The sequence below is a fragment of the Podarcis pityusensis genome, assembly GCF_964106645.2.
Source record: "Podarcis pityusensis genome assembly, chromosome: 15".
Lineage (NCBI taxonomy): Eukaryota > Metazoa > Chordata > Lepidosauria > Squamata > Lacertidae > Podarcis > Podarcis pityusensis.
Genome location: NC_138040.1, coordinates 15,856,192 through 15,873,157, shown reverse-complemented (window position 1 = coordinate 15,873,157; position 16,966 = coordinate 15,856,192). Strand labels below are relative to the sequence as shown.

At 47.2% G+C, this 16,966-nt stretch overlaps 1 protein-coding gene across 1 annotated transcript in view; it reads left to right on the top strand.

Annotated features, from left to right (window-relative positions):
- The window catches only part of MLXIPL (MLX interacting protein like), a 42,175-nt gene that overhangs the window by 13,655 nt on the left and 11,554 nt on the right, over positions 1-16,966 (top strand). The window contains 4 exon segments of the mRNA XM_080983835.1: positions 246-290; positions 478-673; positions 2,180-2,260; positions 16,301-16,482. Of these exon segments, the coding sequence (XP_080839961.1) occupies positions 246-290; positions 478-673; positions 2,180-2,260; positions 16,301-16,482 (504 nt within the window).

Genomic DNA, 16,966 nt, shown 5'->3' with positions numbered 1-16,966 from the left:
CAGGGAATGTTGATTCCTTTATTGCAGACTGGGATTCTAATGGATCTCACTTTCTGCCTGTTGATATCAGGACGGCACCTTCCCTACACACTTTTTGGCTCCTGCTGAAACATTTTTGTTTATACAAACCTGCCTAGACACTCAGAACGTTAATGTGCGTTTTATTCTGGTTTTTAGATTAGCGTTGGTTTTATTCATTTTTAAAAAACGATTCAATCATTTTGTCGCCTGTGTTTCCCTTGCAGCTCCGCAGGTTCAGCCGGGAAGAGGAAACCGCCAGCCACAAACTAGTGAGTGAAGAAGCATGGCAGAATTGGAAGGGACCCCAAGGGTCATCTAGTCCAACCCCCTGCGACGCAGGGACCCTAACCAGTCAGGCTTGCTGGATGGGGAACGAGGGTCCTCCTGGTCCCCATTTGGGGGTGGGGAATGGTCCTGGGTGGATCCCTCCCAGACCTGCTTGCCTCTCCTCTTCAGGATGAACCTTGGAAGTCTCCGGAAAACTGGTGCGACCACCTCTTCTCCAACGTGGTCCCGATGCTGCTGCGGGACGAGGAGAAGGAGGCCGATGGGAGGCAGCTCTTTGATCTGGACAGCTTCATCTCGGACATCTCTGACACCCTCTTCACCATGACCCAGGCCAGCTGCCCCCCTCAGTTGTCACCGGAAGAAGGTAATTGTGTGCTGGAACCCACAAGCTACAGTTAGCGCGGAATGCCGCAGCACAATTGCTGGCGGGAGTGAGGCCTTGTCACCACATCACACCTGTGCTCAGAGACCTGCCCTGGTTGTTGATTTGCTACTGGGCTGGGTTCAAGGTGTTACTATTAGTATAAAGGTAAAGGTGAAGGACCCCTGACAGTTAAGTCCAGTCGCGAACGACTCTGGGGTTGCGGCGCTCATCTCGCTTTACTGGCCGAGGGAGCTGGCGTTTGTCCGCAGACAGTTTTTCCGGGTCATGTGGCCAGAATGACTAAGCCGCTTCTGGCGAAACCAGAGCAGCATGGAAACGCCGTTTACCTTCCCCCCGGAGCGGTACCTATTTATCTACTTGCACTTTGATGTGCTTTCGAACTGCTAGGTTGGCAGGAGCTGGGACTGAACAATGGGAGCTCACCCCATCGAACCACCGACCTTCCGATCGGCAAGCCCAAGGCTCAGTGGTTTACACCACAGTGCCACCCGCGTCCCTATTACTATATATAATTATATTATATTATTAGTAATATACTATAGTATATTAGTATATACTATCAGAATATACTAGATACTATTAGTATATTCTAGATACTATTAGTATATAGAGCCCTTAACAGGTTGGGACCAGTTTACCAGTGAGATCGCCTTAGTCCATATGTCATACCCTCCAACATTTCTCCAATGAAAAAGGGACATCTTATTCCATTATTATTATTATTATTATTATCCTGCCCACCTGACTGGGTTACACCAGCCACTCTGGGAGGCTTCCAACATATATAAAAACATAAGAAATCATCAAATATTAAAAAACTTCCCTGTACAGGGCTGCCTTCAGACGTCTTCTAAAGGTTGTACAGTTACTTATTTCCTTGGCTTGCATAGCTTCATACCTTCCAACATTTCTCCTATGAAAATAGGGACATCCTACCATACCCTTCAATATTTCTCTGATGAAAATAGGGATGCCCGAAGGAAAAGCGGGACATTCCAGGATCAAATCAGAAACCAGGATGGCTTCTGCAAATCTGGGACTGTCCCTGGAAAATACAAGACACTTGGAGGGTCTGCACATGTACCTACTGATCGCTTCAATCTGTGGAAATGGCCCTGATACAGGTGCCACGTAACAGCCAATCTGAATCTGTAAGCACCTGCACTTTGGAACTCCCTGCCTCATGATATTAGGCAGCTGCCTTCACTGTAATCTTTTCGATGCCTGCTAAAAACATTTTTGTTTAGGCAAGCCTGCCCAGATATGTAGAATGTGTGTTGATTTATTTATTGATTACACCCGTATCACACCTTTTTCTCCAAGGAGCTCATGATGGTATTCACAGCTCATGGCCGAGTGGGGATTTGAACCCTGGTCTCCTGGGTCCTAGTCCATCGCTCTAACCGCAACACCACGCCAACGCTTTTTAGGAAAGAGAAAAGCTTGGTGATGTGCTGATTCCTCTCTCTTCTCTTTTGCCTGCAGCCTACATTGGCAATGCAGACATGATCCAACCAGACCTGGCGCCGCTGCAGCCGACCCTCGACGATTTCATGGAGATATCTGGTAGGAGCCAGCTTTGTTTCTAAGGTCAGAAATTAATGCATTGAGTGGTGGTGGGGGGTCACCTTCACGGGGGAAGGGAGGTATGGGAAATTGGAGCGACTTTGGGGGGAACCGGTTGCTTCCACGCTGGGACCCCTTGAGCACTTCTAAGGTTGCAATTCTGTGGTTATTTGAAAGCGGGATTAAAACAGAGGGCAGCTTTGGAAGCACTGCACACTGGGCCCCTGAGCAGCGCAAGACTGACACACTTCTTTTTAGTTTCGAGAAAAGGTGAATTAGAGGTGACACGATGGAAGTGTTTAAAATGACGTCTGGCACATGCAGAAGGTGGAGAGAGGAAAGTTTGGCAGTGATGGCCGCCAACTTGGATGGCTTTAAAAGAAGATTAGACTAATTCATGGAGGAGAGGGCTATTGGTGGCTACGAGCCATGATGGAAACCGCAGGAGGGGAGAATGCTACTCTTGTGCTTGAATCCTGCTTGCAGGTTTCCCATTGGGGCTTCTGGTTGGCCACTGTGATAAGAGGGTGCCATTTGCTTCATCCAGCAGGCTCTTCTCATGTTCGTAGGTCTGTTGTTTGAGGATGAGTTGTGGGTTGCAACCAGGGCTATTTTTCTAGAAAAAGAGGTGCCGGAACTCGCCACAATCACCTCCCTTGTTCTCTTACAATGGCAATGGCACCCACCTGAGAGGTGCTGGAAGTGAGTTCTGGTGAGTTCCAGCTTGGGAAAAAAGCCCTGGTTGCAACATTAGGAGTTAGCATCAAAAACAGGAGTCTCTGCAATACAGTGGTACCTTGGCGCACCGCTGCCATGCAATTTCTGTTCTCATCCTGAAGCAAAGTTCGTAACCAGAGGTACTGTTTCTGGGTTAGCGGAGTCTGTAACCTGAAGCGTCTGTAACCTGAAGCGTCTGTAACCTGAAGCGTCTGTAACCTGAAGCGTCTGTAACTCGAGGTATCACTTCAGGTCTGTCCTCTTTTCTTTTTAGTTTTTGAAAACATAAAAGCGTGGTCAGTGTTATGTACTGAAGTTTTCACCCTGGGCCAGCAGGGGGATACTGTAGATAGTTTTCACTCAGGTCCTCATATGCAAATAAGGGATTGACGTTCAGTGATTGGATGGTTACAGAAAGTGGTTACTGTTGCACTGTAGTGGAGCTCTCTATAAGCAGGCTGGCTGAACCCTTCAGTTCAGTTCTGGCCTGGCCTGTGAATAAACAAGAGCTGTTTGAAGAATCGCTGTGTCATCTGATATGTTCACCCACAACTTAACAGTCAGTCTGCTTGATAGTCATTTACGTCAGTCAATTACACCAATATCATGATGCCGTTACACAAAAATACTCAGCGAAAACACCTGAAAGCCTGCGTACTGTTGGCCTCACCTCAAAAAAAGGATGTTTTAGAGCTGGAAAGTGTTCAGATAAGGGCCACCAAAACGATCAAGGGGATGGAGCAATTTCCTTATGAGGAAAAGTTACAACATTTAGGGATTTTTAGCAGAGAGAAGGCAAAAAAGGACTTCATAGTGTTATATGAAAAATTTGGGGTTGGTTTGCCCTGACTCAGAAGCCAGGCTCTTTGGATGTTATGGCTGAGAATTAGTGATGAACCATGCATTAGTGACCCCTCAAATATTCTAGAAGGGTCCATTTCTGTTCTGAGGTGGGTTGTAGTGGAGGCACGAATGGTTTCCTCTCTCTCTTTTTCTTTTAATTTTTCTAACAGGAAACAGGCACCATTTTGCTATTTATTTAGAGTGGTTTCTAGCCCACCCTTCATTAAAATAATCTCAGGGCATCTAAAAACAAACACGTAAAAAGATAGCTGAAACCAAATAACCCCTCACACGTACAACATACCAACGAGGACACGTGGCTCAATTCTCAACCCATTTAGTCCAAAGCCTAGCGGAATAAAAATGTCATTGAGTGGCTTCTAAAACCCACCAGGGTCAGCACTAGCTGTTTGTGGAAGGCATTCCACAAACGGAGAGCCAATACTGAGAATATCTCCATACCGTATTTGATAACAAAATGCATCATTCTGTACTCCCAAGGAATAACAGATACTGGTTTGGGGGCCATTGGGAGGGGCAGATTTTTCCTTCCTATATGCATAGAAATGTAAGGCTGTCGTCACACAGCTCCAGTTGCAGGATCTGTAGTGCCGCATCACAGTCCTGGATTTCCATGAAGTCTGGGCGGAGAGCAAAAGAAAAGCCAGGTTTTTAAAAGGGTGGTTTTAAACGACAAACAGAGGTTTGACTAAAGCATGGATAGAGAAGCGATGAGGAGCTCTGAGGAATGTCTCTCTCTCTCTCTCTCTCTCTCTCTCTCTGTGTGTGTGTGTGTGTGTGTGTGTGTTTAAGCCAGACTAGCAGAGGGGGCAAAAATGGGACGGTCAATATATTGAATGAGAATAGAGTGCCTATGTCTTGCAGCAGTTCCCAAAATAGAGTTTGGGTTACAGGAATGTGAAACCGCACTGGGGGCGAGACGAGAGAGGAAGGGAAACTTTTGACCCAAGAAAGGGGAAAGAGGGGCAGCTGGGGCTGTCAAGCAACAGAGGGCTGAGGACCTGAAGAAGGGGGGTTGAGTTTATTTATCTATTGTATTTATACCACACCTTTCCTCCATAGTTCTCCTCCTTCCCTTTTTATCCCCACAACAACCCTGTGAAGTAGGTTAGGCTGAGAGCAAATGGCTGGTCCAAAATCACACAGTAAGGTTCATGATTTGGTTAGGATCAACCGTGTGTGTGTGTGTGTGTGCCCTGTACCAGGCTGTCTGAAAGAATACAAACCTTCCCAGGGTGTGAGATCTAGGGAGGAGGCCATTCTCTTGATCCTGCCACTTGGCAGCAACTACACTTTGGAACTCCCTGCCTATTGATTTAAAGGAAGCACCTTTGCTGTACTCTTTTCGGCACCTGTTTAGAGACAAACCTGCCCAGATGCATAGAAAGTTGGTGTGAATTTTAATCAGTTTCAGTATTTTAACTTTTTGTTTGCTCGAAATTATTGCTGTGAATTTTTTCTTGATTTTATCCTTTCACCTTTTTCTAAATTGCTTTGAGGGTTGTTGTTGCATAAATGTTATTAAATAAATCAGCTAGTTTAATTGCTTTTTAATTCCCCCCCGAAATGTTTTTGGCTGTTTCTATTTTAACAGTAAGCAACCCTGAGTCCCCAGTCAGAAAAGGCAGAATATAAATAATGGTAAAGATAATATGTAATAAAAATTTGTGTGTGTGATGAGTCCTCGGTCTTTTGCACAAGCCTCTCTGCTCCCCCTTTAAAAAAATCTTTTTAAAAAAAATCTGCAGTAATGGGCTGCAAAATTCAGAGATGTGTGAATTTCAAAAGATAGCTGCCTTCCAGTTTGCTAGCTAGTTTGAGAAGTTCTGGTCGTTTATCAGGAAAATGCAAACAAAACTGAATTTCTCCCTCACTTCTAAAAGCTGGCAAGATGCCCAGCTCTCCAGCTGCCTTAATTTCCTTAGAGACCCTCTGCTTTATCAAGGTGCTGTGATCCACTGGGCTTTGCAGGAAACCTATGCAGCTTGGATTTCAGGGATCATAGCCCATGCCTCCCTGACAAGTATCCGTTCCTTCTTGGTCTTTTCTTGTTCCAGACCTGAAGTGCTGGACGCCTTTGCAAACTCCTGGAGTTCGGTTCACATCCCTCCAAAATTAGAGTTGAAAAAGGTGCAGAAAAGTGTTTCAGTTTAGAGAAAACAAGAGTTAAGAGGTGAATTAAGAGGCCACATGATAGAAGTTTCATACCCTCCAACATTTCTCCAATGAAAACAGGGACATCCTATTCGATAATGATAATAATTTTATTATTAATACCCAGCCCATCATGCAGTGGCGTAGCATGGGGGGTGCAGGGGGGGCCGGCCGCACCGGGCGCAACATCTGGGGGTTAGGGTTAGGGGGCGCAAATACACGGGTTAGGGAGCGCAAATTGCATGCCTTGCCCCGGGTGCTGACAACCCACGCTACGCCACTGCATGGTTGTATAGTTGCTTATCTCCTTGGCTCGGGGGTCACATAACTCTGTACCCTCTGATGAAAATAGGGATGTACTAAGGAAAAGCGGGACATTCCAGTATCAAATCAAAAACCGGGACAGCTTCTGTAAATTCGAGACTGTCCCTGGAAAATAGGGACACCAAGAGGATCTGAAGTTTATAAAATTATGCGTGGCATAGAGAAAGTGGATAGAGATTTTTTTTCCCTGCCTCTCTCCTAACACTAGAATTTGTGGACAAGCCATGAAGCTGAAGGATGGAAAATTCAGGACAAACAGAAAAAAGTTCTTTTTTCATGCAGATCAGAGTTAAACTATGCAACCCGCTCTCACAGGAGGCAGTGATGGCTGCTAACTTAGATGGCTTTAAAAGATAATTGGAGAAGAGGGTTATCAGTAGCCATTTTTGTTTATACTGGTCAGAGGCTGTAATGCTCCTGAATGCCATTTGCTGGAAACAGAAGCAGGCGAGAGGGCTCTTCTGCTCGAATCCTGCTTGCTGATTTCCCACAGGCATCTGGTTGGCCACTGTGAGAACAGGATGCTGGACTAGATGGGCCACTGGCCTGATCCAGCAGGGCTCTTCTCACGTTCTTGTGGAAGGCTGAGAACGCCTCCATCCTGCCTCCAGATGCTCTGAGAGGTTGCATGGCTTGGGTGGGTGGGGGGAAGTCCAAGCAAGGCACTTGGGCCAGCCCCACGGAGGGCTGTTGCAATGGGCTTGGGGGTAAGGTCACCACCTCTGTCCCCAGCCAGCCAGAGGCTTCCTGGGCTCCTGCCTGTCAATCAAAGGGCAGAGTGAATGAGGAACCGAGGCTGGAGAAGGAACCTGAGCCATATGTAGAAGTCCCCATGGCAGGTCCGTGGCAGACCACCCTAGGGATGGTAACCGACCGCGGGTGGACCCCTTCTGCAGGTAGGAGGCAGGGGTGGGAGGCAGGGGGTGGGTAAGGGGGTGGGGAGCTGCCTAATCTTGCTTGCAGTCGGCCCCCTGCTCTCTGGACACCCTCCCTCACTGAATCCCAGAGCAGCTGGCAGTGGGAATCAGAGAAAGGTAGAGTTGGAAGGGAGAATTATTGGAAGAATCACAGCTCAAGAATCCCTGACCGATGGCCATCCAGCCTCTGCTTAAAAATCTCCAGTGAAGGAGCGCTCCACGGTTACATAGCTCTTATTCAAAATAAAAAAAATCCTTCCAGTAGCACCTTTAAGACCAACTAAGTTAGTTCTTGGTATGAGCTTTCGTGTGCAAGCACACTTCTTCAGATACCTTCAGATAGCTCTTATTGACAGAAAACTCTTCCGTATGTTTAGCTGGAATCTCCTGGCCACTTGAATCTGTCGGTTTGGGTCCTCCTGGCAAAAGCCTGAGAGACTTTGCTGCTGGCTTAAAGGCAGGATGGGCCCTGCCTACGCCACCATTGCCCAGCATTCTTGCTGGAACGACCTGCTCCATTTTACCTAACGCTACAGCCAGCTCCAGCTCTGCTCCTTGAAAAGCGTTCTCTCCTGGTTGTTGCCCAGGAGGCCACTTTGAAAGGCTCAGGAACTGAGGGCAGTTGGAAAGCCGGCTACACTTTCTGAGAGTTGTGTCCCTCCCAGCATGCTTTGGGGGGATCAAAGCTTTGGGGCGGGGGTGTTGTCCGGTATAGTTGCCCGCTTCTCTTGTCTGTGTTTCATTTCGGTTGAGTTTTGTCTGATTGGGGAGTAATTCTGACCGCTGTCAGTTTTTCTTCTGTAAAATGGGCACATGTGTGTGTTTGGTACCCACAACAGCCTCTTAGATTACCAGATATGCTCCAGGTCCAAGGAGGTTTGGGGGTCACCGCTCCAGATGCTTCTGGAGTCCAACAACCATCATCTCTAACCACTCGCCATGCTGGGAGTTTGGGGGGTCTCCCCACAAAATCTAGAGGGCCACAGGTGCCAACCAGAGCTGTACTAAAGGCTTGCCAAGCTCTTCTGTGTACCTGGCAGTCACCTGATCACCTGTGTGGGTCTGGCAGAATTTCTTGGTGAATATGTTATCATCACATTTTATTCCTTATTCTTGCATGTCGGGGACGTTTTAGTTTCGAGAAAAGGCATATGTTTGTTTACTGCATTTCTATCCCACCTTTTTCTCCAAGGAGTTCAAGGTGGTAGACATTATTCTCAGCCTCAGTTTATCCCCACAACAATCTTGTGAGGTAGGTTAGGCTGAGAAAAGACAGCGACAGCCCCCCGTCAAGGCCACCCAGTGAATTTCATGGCTGAGCGGGGATTTTAACCCTGAACTCCCAGGTCCTAGTCCAACACTCTAACCACTGCACTACACTGTGACACGATAGAAGTTTATAAAATTATGCATGTCATGGAGATAGGAGTAAAGTTTTCCTTTCTCTCTCTCCTCCTGGATATCCAATGAAGCTGAGCATTGGTAGATTCAGGACAGACATTCAGCGCAGAGTTAAACTACGGAACTCCCTCCCACAGGAGGCAGTGATGGCCACCAACTTGGACGGCTTTAAAAGAGGATTGGACAAATTCATGGAGGAGGAGAGGGCTATTGAAGGCTAGTATCCGTGCTGGCTATGCTCTGCCTTCGCGGTCAGAAGCAGCATTGCCTCTGAACATGAGGGTTCCCTTTTGCTCGAATCCTGCTTCCCACTGAGACATCTGGTCAGCCACTATAAGAACAGGATAGTGGGTAGGCCATTGGTCTGATCCAGCAAGCTCTCTTCACATTCTTAACATAAGAATTCCAGCTAAAATCACTTTCGCCCTGGCTGGGCAAATCGGGAGGCTTTAACCTGGTGCCAAAAAGATTGTAACGTTGGCAATGACACATGTGGTTTTGAGGAGGGGGCATATTCCAGAGTTGGGGTGCTACCACAGATTGTGAGTTGCCTTGCTTCTGTGCCAGTTCCCAGTTGCCTCCCCCTCGGTGTTAATATAACCTGGTGACAATTTTGCATTCCTGCTTTTTGCAAAACGGGGTAGGGCAAGGCCTTCCGTGGCTTAATCTTAACGTGTACATCCCCCACCACGCACGTTTTATAAAGCCAAGAGGTTGCTTTAGTCTCTCTTTTAACATCTTGGCTGATGCAAGAAGAGGATTCAAACTCGTGATCGGAATGGAAACTTGAGAGGCGGCTGCCTGAGCTGTAATTTGGGGCATGGCGCAATCCAGCTTGGAAGTTGCGGTGCCATGAAATCTCTGCTCTTTCCATGATAGACAAAGTTCTCTCGTTTTGCTTATTTGTATGTGGCATGGGACTAAAGATGAGGCTTATTATTTAATCAATCCATTAATTTCTTAGTCACCTACTGTTAGAATTAGTATTGTGGTGACTTATAAGAGTATTTTAAAATACTGCTAAATGCCACACCAATTTCTGGTGGTTTTGTTTTTTTGGCTCCAGGGTACACCAATTTTTGGCCACACCAATTTCTGAGTGCTGAGAGAATCCAGCTGCTTACATAGGCTTGGTTTCATTGGGATGAAGGTCAGAGGAGACTGTGGTGTCTTTAGGATATATGGTTTTATTTGCACATCTGTACCATTACGTTGTTACATGCCGTCACCCCCCAGTCTCTGAGCAGTGGGAGACTCCAGACACTTTCCAAGTTTGGTTTCCTTGGAATGGTCAGTGGATATGGCGGTGTCTTTAGGATATATGGTTTTATTTACACATCTATACAACCTGAGCACAGGATGGAGGGGCTCTCAGCATCAACACCCCAACAGATCTTGCTTCTGCATTCGTCGCAGCTTTGGATCCAGCACAGAGCAAGCAGGTCTCTGTGTCTCCAGCTTCCAGGCTGCTTTCAGCTCAGCTCACACACATCTTCCTAGCTATTGCTCTCCTACCTAGCAACTAGGTGAGGGAGTGAAGGAAAGGCCCACCCATTCGCCTGCAGGGCCCCATCACTTAGTGGTAGCTCTTGCAACAGAGCTCATTCTTTGGGGATGCTGATGGGGACACTGAAGAGGCCAGCCAAGGTCACTGTCTTACCAAGGAACCAGTTCAGCAATCTCCTCTGCTAGATTCTAACCCTCACTGAGCCCAGGACCCCAAGAATTGAGAGGGACTCAGGGCATCATCCAGACTGACCCCCCAAACCCATACCAGTGCTTATTACTTACATTCTGTCCCACATTTTAGCACATGAGCTAAAATCAACAGCAAAGTCCTCTGCAGGTTTGGCCTGTGTTTATTGTTTCTTGTGTTTCTATCCCATCTTTTGTCCTTCCAAGGAACTGGAAGTGGCATACATAGTTCTCTTCTCCCATTTAATCCCCACAACAACCCTGTGAGGTAGGTTGGGCTGAGAGGCAGTGATTGGCCCCTAAGGTCATTGCTGAGTGGGTATTTGACTCCTGGCCTCCCAGGTCTTAGTCCAAGATTCCTAGCTGTTATTACTATTTTTTAAAGAGAATTCCCCCCCTAGTGTTTGTAGAATGTGAGAGATGAGGCAAAATGTCCATGCACGGTTCTTTCTGGAGGAGAAAGCAGCCTGCTCCCAGCACTGGGGAGAAAGAATCCCACAGACACCCAGGCAAAGAGCCCTGCTTGAAATCCGAGAGCGCTGCTGCCAGCCAGTGCTGGAAATACTGAGCTAGATGGACCCCCAACGGTCTGACTTGGGGTGGGGTGGGGATGCAGGAAGCTTAATGCGTTCCTAAGGGACGAATGCGAGATGAAAGGCATTTTCACACCCGCTAGGCTTTCTTATGGTGGCAATTGAGGGCTCAAGGTACATTTCCTGCTTGCAAACGTGGAACTAGGCACATTCTGTAGGCTCAGAGAATCCCTACCTTGCAGGGCTGTTGTGCAAGGAAGCAATCGGCAGAAACGGGAGAGCGTGGCGGTTTATTTATGTGTGCTACTACAGCTCTTTGAAAAAGGCAAATGCTGACGATCTGGTGTTTACATGCAAAGGGGAAGTTGCAGTGGAAAGGAAGAGAGAAGTTATATATGTGGATATTTTGGTGTAGGGGGGGTGGAGAAGAAAACCGCATAGGCGGTGTTGTGTTTGCATGAAGCAATGAGGGCTGTAGTAAATGTGCTGGAGGGGAGGTGTGTTGGGGGGGAGGGTGTCTGTTTGATGGGGTGACAAAAAGGGGAAATGGCTTGGCCCAGGATGCCTGTGTGTGTGTGTGTTTAGGAGGGCATATTGTGTGTTATGGAGGGGAGTTATTTTTGGAGGGGCTGGGAGCAGGAACAGACAAATCAGTCAATTTCAGTTTCTCTCATTTTCCCAGTCTTGGGTTCACTTCACCGCACTTCCGCGGCACTTTGCATTCGCCTTTGTCCCCGGGCACAAGGGGCTGACTGCACTGCCCCCTTAAAGGCAAATCAGCTGCCATATTCATAGAATCCTAGAAGTGTAGAGTTGAAAGGGACCTTGAGGCTCATCTAGTCTACCCCCCTGCAATGCAGGAAGCGTAGCAATTCCATCCTCCGTTCCCTTTGTCTCCCTTTGGTAGGCCACCTAACATTGGCCTGCAAGCTTTGCTGCAGGCCTGTTCTAGGAGGCCCAGCAGGGAACTGTGCAAAGGACTGTGTCAGTAAATCAGTTAATTTCCTACACTTTAGAACTCCCTGTTTATTGATATCAGGCAGGTACCTTCACAAGACTCGTTCTGGTGCCTGTGGGGGAAAAAAAACATTTTTTTTCTAGACAAGCCTACGCAGATGTTTAGAAAGTTGATGCAAGCCTTAGTTTTTAGTCTATTGTTATTTCAACTTTTTGAAAGCCCTAAATTACCACCGCCCATTTTTCTTAGGGAGAATGTTATTTTTTCCTTCTCTTTTTTTTTCACAATCAAGCAGTGTGTAAATTGTGCGAAACCGATAAATGACAAAAGAAGGGGCAATTAGTTTTTACTCGTGCAGGCGCGATCAATTGTTGGCAAGTGGCTCAAAACTCCCAAAAGGGTTTTAAATGGGTGACTTTGCGTTTAAAGGTCAGGACTTGAAATGGGTCAAGGAGCCCAAGCAAAGGCGGCGGAAAAAAACGCCACAGAGGGGTTGATGTGGGGTTGTGGTTTGCGAATTTTCCACTCCGGAATGAGGAAGAAAACAAGCCCGTGTTGGATGTGTGTCCCTTCGCAGGAGCCCTGAAAGTGCCGCCGCAGCAGTTTGGGGGTCGTCTGACTCTGAGGAAGCGAGAGGGTTGTGGCGCAGGGGCAGGAAGGGAGAGGGGGGGCACGGCAGGGTCACGGGGCTCGGATTCGGGAAGGCCACGGGATGTGGTTAGCCACAGGCTGCACGCAAGGCGAGCGCAAGAGGGCAGGGAGGGAGACCTGGGAGGGAGAAACCGCACCCACCCACTGAGGGGCTCAAACATTTCAAAGCTGACTCAGGGCTCTTGCACACCTATCTTTAAAAAAAGTCTTTAAAAAGATATTTTTATTATTTTATGTTTGAGAGGGGGAGAAAAACTCTCCTGTATCCACTTTCTCCATGCCAGGAATAATTTTACAAACGTCCACCATGTCACCTCTCACTTGCCATTTCTCTAAATTGAAAAGTCTCGAATATTGCAAGGGGGCTGCTCCAGCCCCTTGACTATTTTAGTGGCTCTTTCCTGAAGTTTTTGCCAGCTCTACAATATAATTTTTTTTTTTTTTTTTGGAGGGGAGGGGAGCAGAACCATCCGCAGTATTTCAAATGCAGTTGCGCTATATTGGCAGTTTCAATTATTTTCTTATTTCTCCAAGATAGGCACATTCTTGCAAACAACTTTCCCTAATGCATTTTGCATGCATTACTTCAATGAATGTAAGTGCTTTTGAGCATGCTTTCCCCTAATTTACACTTTTGAAGCATTTCCCCCCCCCCCAAAAAAAATGTTGGTTAGAGAACTGCATTGCAGAATTCAAAGGTGTGCACATTTCAAAAGGTGGCTGGTTCAGAAAGCACAAATTAGGTAACTTGGTGCTAGGATGTGACCTGAGCTCATGGCCTCCCCATCACTAGCTGGGGAAGGATTTAGCTCAATTCATACCCCCGCCCCAACGAAGCCAAGCTGCCTGCCTGAATTCATGGGGAAGAGACATCACTCAGTGGCGCAGAGCACCTGCTTCTCACACAGAAGAAGACCCCTGTGACCACATCTGGAATAGTGTGTGTTCTGGTTCTGGTTGCTTCACCTCAAAAAGCACACTGCAGAGTTGGGAAATGTTGATAAAAGGGCTTCCAGAATGATCACGAGGAAAGGTTGCCGCGTTTGGGACGTTTTAGCTTAGAGAAAAGGTAAGTACAGTGGTACCTCTGGTTACAGATGCTTCAGGTTACAGACGCTTCAGGTTACAGACTGCACTAACCCAGAAATATTACCTCGGGTTAAGAACTTTGCTTCAGGATCAGAACAGAAATCGCACGACGGCAACGGGAGGCCCCATTAGCTAAAGTGGTGCTTCAGGTTAAGAACAGTTTCAGGTTAAGAACGGACCTCCAAAACGAATTAAGTTCTCAACCCGAGGTACCACTGTAAGAGACAACACGATAGAAGTTTACAAAATTATGCACGGCAGGGAGAAAGCAGAGAGAGAAAAGTTTTTCTCTCTATATAGAACTTAAGGACAAGCAATGAAGGTTGAACGTGGGAAGATTTGGGACAGATAGAAGAAAATATCTTTTCGTGCAGAGCAGAGTTAAACTGTGGAACTCCCTGCCACAGGAGGGCCCCCAAGCTAGATGACTTTGAAAGGGGATTAGACAAATTCGTGGAGGTGAGGGCTATTGATGGTTACTTGCCAGGATGGCTATGCTCTGCCTGCCCAGTTTGAGGCATCAATGCTTCTGAGTACCAGTTGCTAGAACCCAAAGGAGGGGAGAGAGAGGGCTCTTGTGCTCAGGTCCTGCTTGTGGGTTTCCCATTCGGGCATCTGGAGGACCACTTTGAGAACAGGAGGCTGGACTAGGTGGTCCATTGGCCTGAATCAGCAGGGATATTCATACATTCTTATGTCAATCCCCTGCAACTCTCCTTCAAAGATCAAGTAGCAGGTCCAGCTGTCCGGAGGCAGTGATTTCTGTCCCATACCACATTAATCACAACCAGCACTGTTTGCATTCCACTGCAATTCAGCTTTTGCTAACACCTACATTAATTCGTTTCCCTATCTGATCTGCAGGGGTTAAAATCAGCATGATTAATTTCCATGGAACGGAGTTGTCATAACAATGCAGAAAACGACATTACTGATTTACTTAACATTTGTGCACTGGGGAAAAAAATCATCAATAGTGAATACCGCTTTTACGATATTGCATGGTTTCTTTTCTTGACCTCAGACAAATTTTCAGATTGCAGCAATTTTCACTCCTCTTTGTGTTTCCAGGAGAATTCTCTGACATTGCTAGCATAATAGCAGAATAGAATTGTAGAGCTGGAAGGGGCAAAGGGTCGTCCAACCCCCTGCAAGTGACGAGAAAGTTATTTCTATCCCTGACACCCCAGAGGGATGCTGTGAGATTGGGCTAGATCAGGGATGATGAGCCTGTGGCCTGTAGAGATACAGCTGGACTCCAACTCCCATCATCCACGAACACTGAATCCTGCTGGAGCTGACCCCTGACCTCTGCAGCCTCAGGCTCTCGTGCAAGGCAGAGGGCGATTGCATTGCATGTTTGGGGTGGTTCGACTTGCAAATGTGGCAACGCCGTGCCCTCCGCCCTGCTGCAGTCAGGGCCCCGGAAGGTGTCGGGTGCGGCTTGAGTGACCCGTGGGCGGCCCTGACACGGGCTTGCCTGCCCATGCAGCAAAAATGCTTGTGTTTCACAACTGCAGACACTCTTGCTTCTTCTGCTGCTTGAAACGACAGCCGCTCCAAACTGGTAGTTGGCCAGGTGAGAGGATGAAGGCAGCATGGGTGGCAGCAGCAGGAAGAAGCCCCCCTCGCAGGACTGGCGCAAGCAGGAGCACAGTTTCCCCCACCCAAAACTTTGGGATAACACTGGGGTACCCTAAGGAAACTTCCTGGTTGTCCTTAATTTACACAAAATTCACCTCTTCCTTTACATGCAGCAAGGAGTCTGGCAGGTTGGAGGGGGTGAATCTCTGGTTTTCTTTCTTTGGAAGCAACCCCCCCCCCCATTCATTTCGTTAAGAGAGAGAAAATTGTGCATCTCATAAAAAGTATCTAAAGGGAAGAACTCAAATGACATTTTAAAAATATATGGCATGATTTTATTTCTTATACAGTACAAATATTGAGGCACATGATTGTTCCACACTATTTGTATATGCAAATATCTGGCTCATTTAAGACTATATAGAATCTTTATTCTCAGTAACGGTGAAACTCACAAGTGGATAATACTTTTATTTTTATAAATCTGTATTAATTGCAGGGGGACTCTTTGTATGAGTTAATCCTTTAGTATCCCTTTGGTGCTGTGCTGAATCCTTGTATTTCTGTCCATCCAGGCTGTGACACTTTATGGTTTAGTCTTCTCATAGAATCATAGAGTTGGAAGAGACCACAAGGGCCATCGAGTCCAACCCCCTGCCAAGCAGGATGCTTTGTTTTCTTTCTTTTCGTTATGTGTGCACTTTTTTTGTTAACAATTTTAGAAAAAGAAAAAGAAAAGAAAATTGATCATCATCACGGCTTAAGAATAAACATAATGGCCTTCCTTGATATTTGTCCCCCTCCTGCCTGAAAGGTTTCCAGGGGAAATGGAGATGGCATAGATGCCTTTGGGAAACCCATAAGCAAGATCTGAACACAAAAGCACTTTCCTCTCCTATGGTTTCCAGCCACTGGTGTTCAGAAGCATTTCCTGCCTCCAGCTGTGGAGGCAACACATAGCCCTTGCGGCTAATAGCCCTTGATAGCCCTCTCCTCCATGAATTTGTCTCCATGAATTGGTCCTCTCCATGCAAATACGTATAAATGTCATTTGTTGGAATTGGCACGGTTTCATCACATTGCAAAATATGGCATGTTTGGTGCAGCCATTTGCCTGGCCTGCTCTGACCTTTCTTTCTCATCCCCTGCCCAGATTTCTTTTCCAGCCCTCGGCCGCTGCCAGCTCAGACGTCCCTGAACTATCAGGACCAGCCCTGTTTTGCATCAGAGACCCTCTTTGGGACCACCGGCACCACCCTCCTCTCTAGCCCTGCAGACACCTTACTATCCCCAGGCCCTGCCGCTTCTCCCGTCCTGCCCAGTCCTCGGCACCAGGTGTGAAAGCTCTGCTTGCCATCAGTCTTATCAGCTGATGGCTCTGCCCTAGGCTCATTTTGCTCTCTTGTCCTGCAATTCCTGCCCTGGTCAGAGGCATAGCTTGAGCAGAAGTTCCTGGGTGATGAAGCCCTCTTGCTGGTATGGGTTATCTGTACATGTGCAGAGTGACTTTGGTAATTTGTATGGGTTGTTGTTGTATGTGGACTCCTGGGATGGACAGGTGGTCTGGCTTCCTTCAGGAAGCTGAGCTATTTGCTGTCCAGTCAGATGGCCCTGCTATAAACAGGCTGACAGAGTTGTCCCACCTCATGGCGAAACGGCAAGATTTGATCTTTATTTATATTGTTACATGCCACCCAAATCTCTGAGCAGTGAGAGACTTCAGGGGTTCCAGGCACTCATCTAGAGTTCAGTTTCCTCTGAAGGTCAGCAGAGATTGAAGTTTTATTTACACATATAGAACCTGAGCCTAGGATGCAGG